This window comes from Python bivittatus, unplaced genomic scaffold, assembly GCF_059951505.1.
Source record: "Python bivittatus isolate LINGU-HERP-01145 unplaced genomic scaffold, Pbiv_v1 ctg000020_np1212, whole genome shotgun sequence".
NCBI classification, from domain to species: Eukaryota; Metazoa; Chordata; class Lepidosauria; order Squamata; family Pythonidae; genus Python; species Python bivittatus.
The window spans coordinates 72439287-72458664 of NW_028277030.1; the positions used below are offsets into that span (position 1 = coordinate 72439287).

The 19378-nt window shown below is 39.0% G+C and overlaps 1 protein-coding gene across 1 annotated transcript in view; it reads left to right on the forward strand.

Moving 5' to 3' along the window:
* The first annotated feature begins 874 nt into the window (after nt 1–874).
* Nucleotides 875–19378, forward strand: part of ECT2L (epithelial cell transforming 2 like) — a 46715-nt gene continuing 28211 nt past the window's right edge. The window contains exons 1-8 of the mRNA XM_007423529.3: nt 875–1080; nt 4333–4445; nt 6955–7117; nt 10267–10519; nt 11489–11622; nt 14113–14201; nt 16383–16476; nt 18287–18455. Coding sequence (XP_007423591.1) covers nt 1015–1080; nt 4333–4445; nt 6955–7117; nt 10267–10519; nt 11489–11622; nt 14113–14201; nt 16383–16476; nt 18287–18455 — 1081 coding nt within the window. The 5' untranslated portion in view covers nt 875–1014. The remainder of the gene's footprint in view (nt 1081–4332; nt 4446–6954; nt 7118–10266; nt 10520–11488; nt 11623–14112; nt 14202–16382; nt 16477–18286; nt 18456–19378) is intronic.

A 19378-nucleotide genomic window follows, 5' to 3' on the forward strand; every position in this document is an offset into this window, starting at 1 on the left:
ATGTCCCACTCAACATGGATCGACAGAGATTCAACGAATATTTGAAAATGAATACAGGGAAGGAAAGTCATACAATATAGGGGAATATGTAAAATGTATATCTGCTCATACTGATAAAATCACTAGTTACTATAGAGGCTGCCCATGAGGTAGCATTCCCCAGCTTAGCATTCATACTTCAACCCCATCTGCACATTGCAACCTTTCCACAGCTTGTACAACGAATGCCCTTTTTGATAGGGGGATGATGGGTTTTGTAGGCCCACCATATCTGTCAAGTTGTAGAAGGCCAACATACACTACACAAATCAATCCATGTTTTTATAGCTTTGTATGTCTATATGTGCCTTCAAGTCAGTTTTGATGCTGGTGACTGCCAGGACTAGTCCCTGCAGTTTTCTTGGCAAGATGTTTGGAAGTGGTTTACCATTGCCTTCCTCCTAGGGCTGAGACAGTGACTGGCCCAGAGCCACAGAGCTGGCATTGTACCTAAGGCAGGACTAGGACTCTTGATTTCCTGGTTTCTAGCCTGGTGCCTGCAACAACAAACTGCCTCTATTTCATAGCTTTGCCCCATTTTAATCAAAGACTAGTCCATCTTTAATAATAATCCACAACATTAATGGCATAAATATCAAACTTTCTGTGTGTCCTATTATACTTTTAGAACCAGATAAATATTACAAAAATAGAGGGGCACCAGAATATCTAGAAGAAACTAAAGGCACAATCCAAACATTTGGCTTGCTTTCCTAGCTTTTGTGATTAGGATGCAGATTTTAGCTGAATTTAGAACTCAACATTTACTCTTGAGCAAGAAAGTTATACCATTATTCCATTTCTATGTAGCCACTAATAGGAATCTATTTGATGTACATCGCAGAATTAACAGCAGAGGAAACTGACCACTACTTGAATAATTATAGTTTATACAATATATGCACTTCATGGTGACATTTGAAAAGCTTAGGATACCCTACAAGAGGCAAAAAGAGTCCAAATCAGAATCAGACAATGGAAATCCTGCATACACGATTCAGTTCTTGGACACCAATTGAAAACAAATCGCTTAACAATCAGGTGAGTTCATGTCTACTGAAGTGACACAAGTAGTACATTTAAATTGCTGAACTTCTGTTTTTCAATTTACTATTTCAAAAGCTTTCATAGCTCATTTGTCCACCAACATTTGTCATTTTTTGTTTTGTACTGTTGTTTAAACGTTTCCAGGAAAAAAAAGTGTTCTATATGCCAGTTTGTTGTAGCAGAAATGTGCATACTGTGAAATTGCAGTACCCAGTTCTGCCTATGACTGAAGACCATCATAATAAACAATCATAAAAACTGATTGAGTTCTGCTTCTCACCTTTTTGCTTCAGCCAAGAGAACATGTTTGTTATTTTAGCACTTGCTAACATTGGGGGTTGCCTGCAGCAAACAGCTGCTGCCGCAAAGATGGTTTTGATGCACATTTGACCTGGGGTATCTATACTCTTACATAAATCTGGAAACAAATACAGCTGCCTAACACAGCTCTTGTTCCTTTTTGGCCTGCTAAAATAAAAAATCTATTAAATCAGTCTCATGTCCAAAAAGTTTTACTCACCAAAATGTAATCAGTTGGAGCAACATCCTTGTTGTGATTATGACATGGGTATGTATATTTGTAGAGGTAACTGAATCATCGATCAAAAACCCTAACCCATTTGGTGGGGGGGGGGGATGCAAGACAGCTGAAATAGGTAGACTGACTGGCAGGCAAAAACCTTTGGGTGGGCAAAAAAAGAACAAGAATCTACAGCTGCCTGACACAAGGTCACGCTTACTATATTATAGAGTGATGTGTTTAGTGTAAAAATGGGTTTTAATGAACATCAATCATTTTTTAGTTTGAACTATTGGAAAAGGCATGTTTATATGTTTGTTGTGGTACCTAATTGCTTCAGTGCTCTTTCCCTCAAACTGGAAAAGGAAATTATAAGGAGACCAACTGGACAGTGTTATTTTGTAACTCGGAGAGGCATTTCTGTTAGCTCGTTTAGAATGCTTATCTTTGTGAATAAGTATAAACTGAATTCTGCATTAAATCCAGTGCACTGAAAACTAGACATTAATTCATTTTGTTTGTTTCAAAACAAACAAGTTTTTATTGTTACGATGCTAATGTAATGCTTCATTGTATATTCAATTTTTCCCTCTGGTTTCCCTACTTTCCCTCCAAGAAAAGAGGCTTTCCCAACCTTCTTACAATTGACTGGGAACTATGTTTTCCAAGTTTGGTAGTTTCTGATCATTTTTTTCCTCATCAGCCCCAATTGATCTCTATATTTCTATCCTTATTCATGTACAGATTGTCTTCATTTAGCAGCCACAGTTGGGACTGGCAACTTGTTAAGCGAAGCGATCACCAGGTGAAACCACAGTTGTGGTTATGATCTTACTTCAGTATTCCTTTGCTTTACAGTCCTGCAAAGGTCGTAAATGTGAGGCTTAGTCGTAAAATTACTTTTTCATCACTGTTGTAACTGCAAATGATCACTAAATGAAGTAGTCACTAAACGAAGACTACCTATAATGTACATTATGTAGAAAGACAGTTACCCAACCATAATTAGTATTGCAGAAGCTTACTATCTTTTTATACATTTTTTTTTCTTGCATTCTTTTTAGGGTAGGAGATAATTTCCCCAGTCAGTATTGGGCAACATTATCCAATGCACATTTTGGATGACAAAATAATCAAAGGTCTTAGCTGAAATAAGTGACTTGTTAGCTTAATAACTAAATGTAACTTTGAAAAAGGAAGTAGGGTGTGGCCTGGTGTAAAAATAGCCAGCCTGCTTTGGCATTTGCCTTATTCTCCCTGACATACCTGGCTCAAAAGCAAGTTCTGCTGGGTTTGGAATTTGATCAAGCCAGATCATAGTGAAGGCAGAGAATTTAAGAAGGCAGAAGATTCAAGATGCCTGCTAAGAAGGATTCCCTTAAATCCAGTTTCTGTGTAGCTAGATACAAGTCAAAATGAAATAATGAAATTTAGAAGAGCTATGCCTGTAATGTTTTAATATGCTATTCATAGCTATACAAGAAAAGAAATATAAGAAAAACGTATACAAACCCCAGCTCTGTCCATGGCCCATTTTCTTTTACACTGTGTTCTCTATAAGGACTTGTTCTGTCTTCAGTGTCTGTAGTCAGAACAGAAGTATTTCATTTCTCTAAAGGTCTCCAAATTCTGCTATCTTGCCTATAGAGTTTATAGAGTTGACTGTCTAGTATCCTTCAGGATGTTCAGGATTTTTTTCGCAAAGATTTTCCTTTCTGCTTTTATTGTTTTGTTGTTGTTATTGTTTTTTGTTTAAAATGTAAGCCACCCAGAGTTGTCTGGAATCAGGCAGGTTCAAAATTTACATTAATCAACCACTCAATCCATCAGTAGTATTGATATCAGCTTCAGCAATTTTATTAGTTTTCTGCTTTGTACATTTTGGATCTGTTATATAATAAAGAACTACTACTACCTGACTTAATTTTTTAAAAATCCTGTTACAAAATAAACCAACATGGGATGCTAGTGGCATGCTACAAAGCTAAATGTTGTCTCCTAGCATTAAACTTATTAATAATATCTTTGTTAATTATTATTTCAGTAATATCTTAGGATCCCAGGGAGGTTTCCTAGATGGACTCTCTTAGAAAATAAAAAGGGTAGAGGGTTCCAGTCTGATGCTTGACTGGAAGAGGGTCTGCCCACTCCCTATACATGAGAAAAAAGTAGCACATTAGAAAGTAAATGGGTGTTTTGTGAGTCACACTCATTTTGTGAGGGTGACCATGATTTGTTTTCAAAATTCCAGTGTGTTCCAGACCATAAAGGTTGCTTGCCTCTGGTCCAGCCATTTTAGGGAACAATCTAGCCAGCCAGAGCTTCACCTGATGTTAAGGATTTTGTTCAAGAGTGCAACTTTGCAGCAGATGTGAGGATCTGTGGCCCTCCAGATGCACCTAAAGCAGTGTGGTCCAAACTTGGCCACTTTAAGATGAGTGGACTTCAACTCCCAGAGTTCAACATGGCTGGCTGGGGAATTCTGGGAGTTGAAGTCCACTCATCTTAAAGTGGCCAAGTTTGGACAACACTGACCTAAAGTCATTAGCACTGGCCAACACAATGTTGAGGGCTGCTGAGAACTGAAGTTAACCAGTGTCTAAGGACCCCAGGTTATAAAATGACCTTGCAGTAAAAAACTACTAGCAGTACTGTACGTGAAATGGTCTAATCTTGTATGTTATTGAACTTTTTTATTTTTTAAAAAAGTTTGTGGCTTTGTTTAGCTTTATCAGGAAAGAATCAGGCTTATAAGCCACTGGTTTGACTTGTGGACAGACAAACAACGCAAACAATTTCTCTTCTTGATATTGAGCAAATGCAGTAAATCACAGCTGAAGTAAGTGAGCCACTTTTTTTAGTACTATGTTTTGTGAAAATAAAAAAATACAAGGGCACCTCCTATAAAATGAATTATTTATCCCACCAATGTTTGCTCTTTGTGGAGTCCAATTCTATAATCAGCTGGTGCTCATTGAGATCTGCCCTACAGAACCAATTTAGAAGTACAGTGGTACCTCGGGTCACGAACTTAATTCGTTCTGCGACTCTGGTCGTGACCCGAATTGATTGCGACCCGAATCAAATTTTCCCATAAGGTTCAATGTAAATACGGTTAATCCGTTCTGACCCCTCCGAATTTGGTCACCAACCGATTTTGGTTGCGTCCCGAATCAAATTTTCCCATAAGGTTCAATGTAATTACGGTTAATCCGATCTGAACCATATGTATTTTTTTTTTAAAACCACAAAAATATGAAACAAAATACAGTACAGTGCAGTACGAAGAGACAGAACGCTAACCTTGCTCGAGGCGACTTCTGGCGTGGAGGACAGGAAGGTGGGTGGGGAGGCGGTTATTGTTTGGAGGGAGAGTCCCCCTCCCTACAGGAAACCACGACCACGTGTCACGGGAGAGAAAATGGCCACGGATCCTGTTCGTCACCCAATGCGGAGTTCACGGACAAAAGCAAAATTTTGCGAACGGTGCTGTTCGTGACCCGAATTGGTCGTGAACAGAAGCGTTCGTGACCTCGGTACCACTGTACTGAGCTCTTGTAAAATGTGGGTGCACAAATATGGAGGCCCAAAAGGCATGCTCAGCCTTTGGGATCTACACCCCAAAAAAGTGATTGGTGCTAAGGCAAAAACTAAATATACTGTAAAATTATTTTAAATTAATTTAACGCTGTTAATATAATTCTTTCCTATACATTTAATAATTCTATCCTGTTCAGTTAACAGTTGTGATGTGGCTACAACTTTTAGTGGGTCTCTGGGGTTGGTGGTGACCCTGGCAACTCAGCTTGCCCATAGGTGTTATAAAATGCATGTTTATTTGAATTAATTAAAAATTAATAATTTTATCACGTAGCAAAATTATGTGGTGAAACATGGTTTGGGGAAAACATTTTTAATTATTTAGAGAGAAGTACAGTAATAACTTCCTGAGCAGCATGAAATATGTATTTAGAGCCCCTGTTGACACTTGTAGGACCAAAGTGTCACTTTTAGCAGCCACTTTGAGAGGACAGAAATACAGGTTGCCCATTTCTGGTTTAGATAATATTCACAATTTGCTAAAAGTCTAGAAATGCTAGTAACAACCCTGGGTGTAGACATAGTAGATATCATGCTTTCCTTAAGTCTGAACAAGCAGGCAAGCAATTTTTCAAATGTGGCTTTGGCTATGGAACTTTGTATTAGTTATTTTGCAGAAATGCTTCCATGTCGAGTTATAATTTGTAAAATTGCCTCAGGTTTATAAAGCCATAAGCATATTAAAAAACAGTTCCAAGTCTCAGGAGAATAGTGGCATGGTTAACATGTAATACATAAATAGATGTTTACTTAGAATGTATTTATGTTGCTGCCCAAACCTTGGAGCAACAAAACAAATTTTACTCTCTCATGCAAATATGAGATGGCATTCCCTCCATCCCAAATATGGAAGCCAGTGACACTGGCACCTTAATCTTATTTCAGTGCTGGCAACAGGGTAAAGTCTTATCCCATAAAGGATGGTAGCAAAAGAGTTAGGGGAGATGTACAATACATTTTGTGCCACACACAGCCCTACTTTCAAGGAAATGGGGGGAAGGTGGGCCAGAATGGGAAAAAAACATCAGGTGAAGGTCTAAGATCTTGGCCTCAGGATACCTAACATTAGGCCTGGCCTTGCCCGAAGTTGAACCTGCCCACTAACTTCCTATATTAACAGCCCACTATTTGTTTGTTTGTTTAATCAATTTATATAGCCGCCCATCTCACCACAGGCGACTCTGGGCGGCATACAACAAAGCTAAAAACAGTAAAATACATTAAAAATATATAAAACAAAATAAAACAGAGAATAAAAGGAAGTTGAAAATAAGGGAGCCATCTCACTAATTCTCCTAGCTTCCTGTGTTATAACTGTGGGTCAGTTCACAAACACTGACAAGCAACAGTTGGTGACGTTGCTGTGCCTTAGAAGCTGCTGCCTGAAAGTGAACTTGAAAAGCTGAGTAGATTGAGGGAAAAAAGGGGGAGGGGAATCTCAAAATCATGGCATAAATGTTTAGAACAGTGTTGTCCAAACTTGGCCACTTTAAGATGAGTGGACTTCAACTCCCAGAGTTCAACATGGCTGGCTGGGGAATTCTGGGAGTTGAAGTCCACTCATCTTAAAGTGGCCAAGTTTGGACAACACTGGTTTAGAACCTCAAAACATGATGTGGTTTTGTATTTAACACAAGCCACAATTCACATTTGTCACAGTCCTCTTCTGGCAATAAATGTAGGCATTTCCCTAGATCTGATAATTTGCTTCATTTTGTTTTGTTTTGTTTTCCTTCCTTGTTGCATAGGTGTGCTGAAAAATGGTTTGTAGAAAATATCCCACTGGCCAATGTAGATTTCACCACTCTGCTGCCACGTTTCATTTCTTTGTATATATTCTCGTTTCTCAGTCCAAAGGATCTTGGTGCTGCAGCCCAAATCAACTGGCACTGGAAATTTTTAACTGAACAGGTAGTATCAGAGTGTGCCTTTGTTCTCAGATGAGCCAATGCTAATTTTTCAATACAAGGACAGAAAATGGGTATACTTTCAAAATATACCCCTATTTAGCACGCATTACTCCTATGTAAAATTCTACCCTGTATGGGTGGAGGTGGGACAGTAACAAGTTGTGTGGTTTGCTTTTTGACATTATGTAGCCCCCTCCTCCTGGCATATATTTGTATTCTTTGTCTATAAAGTCTCTGGCTCTTCACAGGGATACAGGATTTATGTTAAATTCAGTCTTTCACAAAAAATGTTGATGCAATGAAAGAATCCCACTGACAAAACAATGACTTTTTTTAAAAATCAATTTGGTCTGCTACACCCTTGATCGACTCTGATCCATCTTTGATCCACTCCCAGATCCATTCTGGAAACTGAGGTATCTTCTAGAGCAGCATCAGAGAAGTTGTCAGGGGAGGAACTACATAGGGAGCGGAAACTGATGAACATGCCACTCCTTTCCACCATGGGCAGTACCCTATGATGTTGCTCCTGTCCTGTACCTTGAGGGACATAAGTAGCTGTGGTTCATAGTTTGGCTCTAAAAATCAGAAATCTTATATTTCTACAAGGAACATTACCTCTTATTCATTACCTCTTATGACAACCTTATTGTCAACAGAAAGAGGCAAGATGATTCTCACCAATTCTGGGTCCCTGCTGACTCCTCTAAATCGTTTACCCCAAATCTCTTCCAAGGAATGATGTAATGAGCTGTGAGTGAGAGAGAGAACTTACAAAAATAATCTTCTTTCTCCTGGATCTGTAATAGCCTTTGCTGATTTAAAGCCATTCCATCAATGGAAAGATCCTATATGCTAGAACTATATGAATGGAAAGATCCTACATGCTAGAGTTGTAGAACCATGGTCCTCCAGGTGAATTTCAACTCCCAGCTGTTCCAAACTATGCGACCCATGGTGAGATCCTGATAGCTGCAGTTCAACAACTTTCAAAGACCATAAGTTCCCATATCCCTCCTTCACATCTTTGAATAAGTCCTACCATGTTCAAAATTGATAAATGAGTTGTACAGATCCACTTTGTAGTCATCCCAATTAAACACCCAGTTAAATGTTCTTATGCTTATTGATTTAAAATGGCATGAATGTTTCCAACATTCCCTAGTGAAGATTCCCATTTCTGTTACTTCAAGGATATATCTTCCTTAATTACAGCCATTTCTTTTCCAACCTTGAATCTTTAGATGATGTTGGACTGCAGTTCCCAACAACAAGCATGTCCAATTATCAGAGATATGAGAACTTAATACTGTAAGCCACCTAGAATTTGACAAGTAGGTATCTTGCAAATTACTACATACATACATACATACATACATACATACATACATACATACATAAATCAAAAACAATCTGAAGATCTAAGTTGAGAAACCATGCTAGGTCAAAAATGAGTTTCAGATGCAGTATCAGGATGTTAAATCCTGTCTCATAAACTTAATATCTGATATGCACACTATTGCAATTAGTTTGATTTACATTCAACAAATTCCACAACAGCTCCTAGAAATATATTTACATTTAATCTTTTATTTGAATTTCATAAGTACCATCACCTCCTGAAAAGAAATCCTTGGGAAGTTAGATACATGGATAACTCAGAGGTGACTGGAGAGAATAGGGTGGAAGTAAGACTGAATATACTGGGGAAAAATTATGAAATGCAGAATGCTGTAATATTTTTTGTGTGTGTTCCTTTCCAAGTAGACAGTCATGCATATATAATCAATATTTGCTGCTTGCCATAAGCCTGGTAAAATGTCTATATTGCATATTATAAATAGATAGGTAATTGCTTTATTAGGAGGAAATCAGCTTGTGTTGTATGTGTGTAGGATGGTGATATAAGGTGGACAGATATTGCCAAAAAGAGATGTTGATTTTTTTTCCCTGATAGCTATTGCAGATAATTTTCCCAATTCTTTCCGGTGGGGACAAAAACATAACAGACAGGAGCATTTGGGAACAGAGAAGAGTCATGCAGAAATAGGGTTAAGCACTGTTTGGCTACCCAGCTTTTAAGTCTGTGCAGGGATTGTATTCACATAGCATGCTAAGTCCAAACCTGGCAAACCACATTATGGCTTAGCCACTTTTTAAATGGTTTTCCTCTGACAACAGCTTTTCCCTCAGAAAATGTCTATCAAGTGTTTAAGACATGGGGTTCCTATTACAGGTCATTAAGAGAACATATAATAGCTTTAGACCAGCAGTTCTCAAAGTATGGTCTGGAGATCCCTGGGGGTCCCCGAGACCCTTTCAGGGCATCTACAAAGTCAAATAAATAAATATTTTAAAATTTCTGAGTTTTAATTTCTAATGCCATAAATATTGATAGATACAACCCACATAAACCAAAGCTCATTGGAGTCCTCAATCATTTTTAAGAATGTAAAGGGGTCCTGAGACCAAAATGTTTGCTAACCACTGCTTTAGAAGTTACTCATGTCTTTTACAGAGGTCCTTTTGAAATCAGATTACAACATACCTCAAGTAGGGAGCAAACATATATAAGATTTCTTATTTCATATGGAAGGAAAACAATCCTGTTGGCAATGATTAAAATCCATCAAATTTAAAGTGGGATCCTACCAGTACAGTAACTAGAAATAATTATTTTTATATTCAGGTGACATCTATCAGATCCATTCACTAATTATCATATGTATGGAATAACTGTTAGAATATAGTCTTGCTTCCATGTTTCTTATTTTCTATTTATTTTATTATTTATCAACTTTATTTATGTATTTATTTATTGTTTTCTAGATCTCTTCTATTTCCATACACTTAGCTATTATGATATGAGAGTCATCACTTCCAATTAAAGTTAAGCCAAATGATGAGGATCCTGAGTTAAAATCCAAGGAATTATCCTTAAATTACTTTTAAATAAAACAGGTTGCGTGTACCTTCAAAATCAAAGAAAAGGGAGAAGCAGGTATTTGTGTACATTGTTCCCTTAGATCTGCTTCTCTTACAAATCTGATGTTATCTCATCAAGAATTAAGCTCTATTTACTTGATTTGCTAAGCTTTGATAATAACTTCTCTTTGAAAATAAAGCATTTTTTCACTTCCTTCACTAAAGGACTGTCTGTGGATGCCAAAATGCCTTAAGTTAGGATGGTTTCTTCCATATATTCCTGAAAAGAATGAATATGGTGCCTGGAAGCGATACTATATTGCCTGTGCAACCAACCTGGATTATTCAACTCCTAAGAAAACTGCATACCTCCACAGCACCACCAGCGATCTTAAAACAAAAAGAGAAGAGCAAGAAGAAAGATGGCAAGCAAAATGTCTACGGAAATTTATTCGAGAGAGACTGGCAGTACGCAAAAGTAAGTTTTGGTTCAGTTATTAGTAAGGGAGGATCCCATATTTTTGGCTGTAATAGCTGGAAATTAGCTTCATTGGTTTCCCAAGAATGTCTGATATGTGTAAAAGTGCATAGAAAGTTAAGCCCCAGTGACTAAAATCTAAAATAAATATACTGAAATAAATAGCTTTTTATACAATTACATTTTACAGAAAAATTGAGAAGGTTTGGCTGTGTTTAACCTCTTTTCGCAAATGCAGCAAAGTGGTAGGAATATGATGGCACTCTCCGCTCTTTGAAGAACATGGATACCTGCTTAAATTAATGTAATTATTTTCCGTGTACGATTGCATGTAAGATACTCTAATGAATTATTCCTATACTTCATATCAAATAATTGCAGGAGTGGAATGCAGTTTATAGAATGAGTCATCCTTTCTCCTCCCTGTCCCTTGTTGCTCCTACAAATTCTCTTCTCCACCTGGGCCAGTTTCCTTTGGATGCCAGCAGTTCCCCCTTTAGCTGCAGCCTTGGCACCTAGCCTGCGGTCTCTTTTTTCACCCAACCAGGGACAGGAATCTGTGGGCCAAAGCCTTTATTTGCACCCCCATGGCATGTTCCCATCACAAGCATTGGGATAAAAAGAACAGGGAGAGAGAATTGAACAACTCATGCCAATCTTCTGCTATGACAGTTAAATATGATGAAAGGATTGCCTTTTTTTAGTAAAGCAAGTTGCATGTTAGTACATCGCATGTCTATAAAGAGCAAAATGTGCTACTTGTGGGTGGTCCATTGATTCATACATAGATTCTCTTCTGTTTAGGAATCTTGCACAGCTTATTAAAATCTAGAACTGGCTGTAAATGAAAAGGTACTTTTAGATTAATAGTATAACTTGGCAATGAAAAAGCCAAGTTATACTATAGAGCATAAATGATCACCTTTTGAAGCTAACATACAATATAGTTGAATGGGATTTATTTTTCAGAAGAATTATTCAAAGCTCGTCCACCTTGGTTAAGTGGAACAGGGAACTCTGGATTTTACAAGTCTGGATTTCAACCACATTTGTCCCAGTCTATCCATGACCAGGCTAGATTACCAGCTGAATTATTAATGAAGGTATTATTTTTCCCTTCCCCCAACTGTCTACCATTTTTGCGGGGGGGGGGGGTCTGTGCATGCAGAACTTTATTAAAGCCTTGTCTCTGTCCCAAAAATAACATTCAATAACAGCGCTTAGTGCTTAAGCATGTGTTGAGGAGAGCAGTGCATCTGAGTAGGTGAATTTTAAGGGCCTGAGGATCTGCTAAACAACAAGCCTTGGCACTGGGGCCTCCATTGCCAGTCCCTGGCCTTGTTAATCTCATCTCGGCTGTCCTTGCTTTTCCATCTATCTCTTCTGCCTGAATAATAGTGATAGGAAAACAAATCTCTTCCCCTACCTCCTTTAGATAGCTATGCAAATTAACCTAGATAAAGAATCCAAGAGAACAGACAGAGATTATATGAGGTAGTAGCATCTTGTCTGGTACTCCCCAACGCCTGCAACTGACACTACCTCTGTGCTTGTACCAAGTGCCTTTTTTCCTTCTTAGAAAAAACATTTTGTGTCCAAGAAGCAGCATTTTCTGTATTTTGACACCCCTCATTGGATTTTAGCAAGCACTGCTAAAGTTCTCAACCTGAGGTGTGATATTTTCAATTTTAGTCTTGTTGAGATCTAGGTGGTTAAACAGCAGCAAACTGATTTTCCTGAAGCCAGTCAAGTGGCTTCAAGAATTCAGTCTGAATTTTTGTAGAAGACAGAGAGCTCCTAAAAAATTTATCCAACAATATAGGAAGTAAATATCAATGGTTTGTGGATCAGTATTGATCAAAAATATTACCTATTTCTTTTGCTCTGAGCAAATTAACATGCCCCCGACCTGTACATCCCCAGAGTTAGATTCGTTAAAAGGAAAATGCAAGAAGATCCATTGCAGTTTAAATGTATACAAAACATGAAATATCAATATGATAATGATAATACATTATTTCTCCTCCTCCCGATTGTATCCTTACAACAACTTTGGAGGCAGCTAAAACTAAGAGATGTTAATACCCCAAAATCACAGAGCATTTCATGACTGAGCAAGGATCAAAGGGTCAAACTGTGCAGCAACTTCTTTTCTCTTCTTGTTCAAAAAATGGATTGTAGTTGCTCACTGATCTGTTCTTATTTTTCTTGGCTTGTTGAAAAAAATCAACAACCTTCCTAGAAGTTGGCTTAGAACTGGGTTGGAAGGATAGACCTTGACAGATTTCCTTACAGATAGTCCTTGACTTACGACCATTTGTTTAACCACTGTTCAAAGTTATGATGGCGCTGAAAAAAAGTGACTTACAGTGGTACCTCGGGTTACGAATGCCTCCGTTAACGAACTTTTCGGGTTACGACCAGCTCCGGCCGCAAAAATTTACCTCGGTTTGCGAACTCCGCCTCGGGGTACAAACAGGATACGCGGCCATTTTCCCTCCCGTGACACGGTCCGTGGCCATTTTTCCACCCCTGACATGTGGTCCGTGGCCATTTTCCGCCCCTGACACATGGTCGTAGGGAGGGGGACTCTCCCTCCAAGCAATAGCCACCTCCCTGTCCTCCACGCCAGAACGGATTAATGGTAATTACATTGAACCTTTCAACCCTGATTGCTCATTGGAAGGATCGATAATGAAGCTCAAGCTCAGATACTTTGGTCACCTAATGCGAAGAGAGATCTCTTTGGAGAAGACCCTGATGCTGGGAAAGATTGAAGGCAAAAGGAGAAGAGAACGGCAGAGGATGAGATGGTTAGATAGCATCACTGAAGCAATGAGCATGAAACTGAGCAAACTCAGGGAGGCAGTGAAGGACAGGAAGGTCTGGCGCAATATGGTTCATGGGGTCACGAAGAGTCGGACACGACTTAACGACTAAACAACAACAACATTGAACCTTATGGGGAAATTTCCTTTGGGTTGCGACCAATTCGGGGTGCGACCAGAGTCACGGAACGAATTAAGTTTGTAAATCGAGGTACCACTGTACATGGTCCTCGCACTTATGACTGTCGCAGTGTCCCCGCAGTCACATGTTCAAAATTTGAGTGCTTGGTAACCAGCATGTAGTTACGATGGTTGCAGCATCCCGGGGTCACGTGATTGCCATTTGCAATCTTCCCAGGGAGCTTCCGACAAGCAAAGTCAATGGGGGAAGCCGGATTCGCTTAACGACTGCGTGATTCACTTAATGACCATGGCAACAAAGATCATAAAATCAGGTGTGACTCACATAATGATTTCATTGCTTAGTGATGGAAGTGCCAGTCCCAGTTGTGGTTGTGTGTGGAGGACTACCTGTATTTTCTACTCTGCCTCTATGAATGGTGTCATCTTTGTTCCCCTTCTCATTCTTCAGCAGGTAGTCTATACCTCCTGCAGGAATTTAGCACTCTGATATATTTTTTATTCTTCTAGAGTACACCTATCATCCTTGGAGTTGTGCTTCTTCTTAGATATGCCACTTAATATCGCTCTCTAAGTGCTGTTATTGAAAGAGTGCTTTCCATAAATGATACACTTTTCAAATAGATTTCTCAGCAGGGTAAATCTGCATCAGGCTTCAGACTAGAAGATGAGAAGCAGTTCATCTTGTCTTCTGCAAAATCTTTACCAGAAAGGTAAATGCCATTTCAAATAAATGTCTCTTCTGCATATGGAAAAAAGATGGCCAGCAAAAGCTTCTACAGGGATTCAGAGCTAGAGAGGAGGGATGGAAGGAAACCTTGGTTTATCCCATTCACCATTTGAATTAAGAAAAATTCCCCCTGTTGTGGGGCAGAAGCAAGGTTTCCTTGCATCCTGAACCCAACGTGGGAGCTTGGCAATAGGGCTGTAGAGCTGTATACTCTTTTCCCAGCATCTGCTTGCCTGCTGTATTTCTTAAAAGCTGTAAACTTTGAAGAGGTCTGTCTGGTCCTATTGTATAGCTTAGCTTTGCCCTCCCTAACAGAAAGGAGGAAAAACATGCTTCCCCTCTTTGTCCTCTCCCCTTCCCTCTGTTTCTTGTCTTTCCTTTCCTTGGCAGGGTTCAATTTCTGGGCTGCAAATTATGTATACAATGTCCAGTCTGAGAGAGAAAATGGCCTGCCCTGTGCTACAACTGATTAATGGCCCTATGATGATACAGCTGGTGACACGATAGGGCCTCTGTTCACTGTGCCACAGCTAATCTATTCTGAGTCAGCCAAGAAACGTCTCTGAAGCATCTTTTGTTCGTGAGGGCTACCGAGATGTGTATACAGACTAACATGAAACATTTGCCTTGGAGTCTCTGTTTCCAGTGGTGTGGCTTGGTGACCCAGGGAACCTTTGCCGCTGCGGGCAATAGTATGGTATTCCTTTCCAAGCACCGTTCCTGAGATTCAGCCATGAAAGGATTGATAACAGCGGACAGCGTAGTATCTAGTGCTGCTACCGGAACAGAAAGATTTGTTGGCTTTGCAACAGCTGCACCCCGCATTTGCATTTTCCTCAGATCTGTTCTGGGAGTTTGGGGAAGCTTCCTGAACAAATATGCTGCTTTCATACAATTGTGAAGGGGGTGGGGGAGATGACATCAGAGGAAATCCTGTTGCATGAGAGGAAATCTGCTGGTGTAATGTTAGGGGCAGACTTCAATCTGGATGCAGCCCTGGGATGACCTTTTGAAGCAGAGTGCACAACTTTTTTCTCTTCTAATTAAAAAAAAAGGCAGTGTCTGAAATATTAGGGGAGTGGATTTGGAATCTAAGCTGGCAGATTTGCTGCTAAACTGGTGAAACGTTCCATCTGGAAGCATGAGAAATTCAGGGAGGAGCCATATCATCTCCAGGAAATAAGGGGATCATATAGCAAGCATGATGACTTGCCTGAGCTGATTTCAGCAAAGATGGTTTTAAAAGGCCAAGTGTGATATAATGTTGGTCACAGTTTGGACCTTCCATGTTTGCCTTTTCTTTCTTAAGCAGAAGTCACAGGGAAATCCATATCTAGTTGGAACCCAGGACAAGAGAAAGTGCTTTGCCTGTCTGTCCAACTCTGGTTCACAAGCCCAGGGCTCCTGTCCTGTTTTGCAGAGAACTTCTACTGCTGTTGTTGCTGCTGCTGCTGCATACAGAACCTAGAAAGTTGCCCCAGAATGAATGAGGCCCAGTATTGGTTTATTTGCTCCAGTATTATCCATACTGACTGGCAAGTGTGTCTCCAGAGTTTTTGGGAGGCATTTTTCTGCCTCCGCCGGGCTGTACCATGGATTGATGTCCTCTACCACTGAGTTATTTTGTCCATAAATCCATAGCTAACAGGATTTGCCATCGTTGCTATAAGCCCTGCCGTGTTCACCATAGGAGTAGCAAGAGGAAAGGGAGCACTATGGAAGCTTCAGCCTCAGCTTCTGTCCGCTTCTGCTTGATGCCATTGGTTGGAGGAACAGATGTGACCTTTTCTAGATTCTTTCTAACACTGCATTGGAGCACTGTCCCGCTAACCAATCTATATGTCCACAATGCTCACCTTGTTTATTTATTTTATTTAAAAGACTTATATTCTGCCCCAATCCCAAGATTCTGGATGGTTTACAGTCATAATATCCCCAACTATTTTTTTTTTAAATCACCCTCATTAAAATATGTCAAAAATACACCCCCTCCTAAGTCACTCCAATGGGTTGGGGTGGGGGAGGAAAGGAAGGGAGATTTCCAAGTGGAACTTCATTTATCTGACATTTGATATAATCATAAAACTCCAGATGTAATACTAACTTTTTACTTGTACAGAAGGAGTGTTACTTGTAGCAGTTCCTGTCTTAATTTGCCTCACAGATTTTGTCAGACTATTTCCCAAGGATACTCCAATGGGATGCATTCTTTCCATCCACACCTGGTCTTGATATCCTCCCATGTTCCTGCATATGAGGTAAAATTTGTTTTATGGAATCTGTATCTTTCCTGTCTTTCTCCATGGGACTGAAAACCATGGGTCTTTTGTACATACAAGGAGCAGAGATGAACTAATTAGATCCAACCAATTAAACAACAGAAAATTGTTGCTAGGTCAGATAGGACAGAAGACAAGGACCCAAACAAAATGAAAATATATTTCACAACTCATTTAATATATGAGTCAAGATTGGGGAGGAGCAATGAAAAACAGAGAGAAAGGAACTTATCTAGGTCTGCATGCCATTTCCATCATTTATCTGCCTTGTGCTGAAGAATTTAAAGGCTGGTCTTCCAAGTTGGATAAGTACGTTGAACTCAGTTTGCTGATGGACAGAGCCTCCTGACTCATCTTTGTGGTGGGCATTCTTCTAATGCATAAGCAAACATCTGATATTGGAGAAAGACCATCTAGTGTCAGACTAATGAACGTTGAAAGATGCAGTTTAAAATAGGAAGAAATAGCATTCTGTTGTTTAAGCTGAGCATATACATGGAACAGTGGGGTTTGTTCCCATTCTTTCATATTCTCTATGCGATTTATTTTTAGCTTAGTGTAATATGTGAATTTGAACAAATAGTTTGTTTTAGGAGAGTAAACCATAGTTTACAACAATAGTTTTTTATTGGCTAACTGCAATTGTGGCTTATCATGAACAGGGATACATAGTTTACTGGGGGGTGGGGAGGATTATTCTTTGAATTCTTTTGGTGCCTTACCTAAGCATCAGAGGTACAAAGAAAAAGTAGCTTTAAAAGAGAGACAGAACAAACTATAGTTACTAGACTATTCTCAAGACAATAGTCTTGCTTTTTTCTAGTTTTCTATGCAACAAGTAGTGGTTAAAAATAATTGTTAATGTGACTTAGTGTGGTACAAAATCAGTGACTAGAAGGTTGGAAAGTCAGTCTTCTGCAGAAAAGCACCACTTTTGAAGTCATTGCATTGGTTATCACTAGGCTTTGGGGCTCAGTTGCTAGGGTTGGTTGTTATCTATAAAGCCCTACATGGCACAGCAACTTGTTATATTGGGTGATACCTTGTTGGAATAGAATCTGCCCACCTGGTTTGATCATCATGGGAGAGCCTATATAGAGATCCTCATCCCTTTCTGAAGTAAAAAGTGGACAAGGTGGTGGGACTTCTTAGCAGACACCCATTTTATAGAAATCTTTCCCCACAGAGGTACGTGCAGCTCCCACCTTCCTGGCTCTTTGTAAGCAAGTGAAAACAGTATAACTGAATAGGAATGGCATGATGGGTATTTTGATGGTTTTTATAGCAATCCTATTGTACTGGTTGTTTTAATTGAATCTGTTGGGAGTAGTGCGACCTAGAAAGGCTTTAAAAATCAATCAATCAATCAATCAACCAACCAACCAATAAATAAATAATATAGACCTTCTGTATAGAGTATAGGGCTCAGAATAATGGATAAATTAATTTATGGGAAGGCAGATTCTAAGAAAGGAAAGTGTCCAGAGAGTAATAGTATAATAGTGGAACCAATTCCCAGCCAGTTGGACTTGAAGATTTCAGTTATCATTTTCAACTCCATTTTTCCATGAGTAATTCATTTTATAAATATAAAGTTAATGTTTTCCATTTGTAGTCATAAACAAATGGAATGAATGTGTCATATCCAATAGCAGGAACTTTCAAATATACCACAACACAAGAATGACTTTAGACTGGTAGATTTCATTCACTGTACTATCCATGTTTGCTTTTGATTCTACAAACTATGTTCTTACTCATTAATTGCTTTTCTTCCATTTTATTTCAGATGGTTGTGGACAGTGTTAAGCTTGGAGTGGTTCTGGTAGTATATGAGCATAGTGGGACCACACTGGAAAGCCTCATTCATTCTGTAGAAAAGGCCTTGGATGGCCAAATAGCAAAGAGTATTGGGATAATTAGTGATGGAGATTCCAGAGGGATTAACTTGCTTCAAGGTAGGGTTAAGATAAAAGAATAACATTCTTGAATGGGGCATAGGATATTTGGTATTGTACTATTGCGCAGAAGAGTTAAAGTATGTGGAAATTAGTTTCCTCTGATAGGAGGACTCTGAGTTATTGGGAAACATGCTGCAGGCTGTTTTGATTTACCTCTTTTCCAGCTGATTATGGAAAACAATCTCTTCTGGAAAGGAGATAACTATATAAAATATGATTGTTAAAAGAAGTTTTTTTAATTGCCGACAACAAGAAAAACTCTGCACAAACCAGCAAATATATCCACGTTGACTACTTTTGTAGTATAGGTTTTAAAAACGTATCTGTTGGAAAGAAAGAAAATAATGGGGACGTGATTAGGGGCTGGAGGAATAGAAAACCAAACCAGATCTGAAACTGACCAAACTTCAAGATTTTAGTATGAAGCTAGTTTCTTTTGTTTCACCTCAGTTAGGGGGCAGCACCTAATGGACCTTGGTTGATCTCAAAAAGCTAAGCAGGGTTAGGCCTAATCAATACTTGGAAGGGAGACTATGAGGAAATTCCAGGGTGATAGATTTCCCTCCTACAAATTTTTTTTTTTGGTTGTTTCTTGCTTGATTAAGAGATTGTAAGATCTCCTAAATTTGCACACTTAATTCTTTTTGAGTTGACCTAATAATATTTCCCTAAATTCCTATTGCCTCCACTGAAATTCAGTGACCGTAAAGTATAGCAAGATGTATTTGACAATCATAACTTCCATAACTAATTTTCAATCATCAATCTTCCCATTTGTGTCTCTGAAACTGTATGCATTATGTGGCTAGCAGTATAAGTGTGTAGTGGTATAAAAATGTGCTAATTTCTTCACTTCCCAGTAACTTGATTTGCTCCCATTGCTCAGTGTAAGGCATATCTCCTTACTTAGAAAAAATACA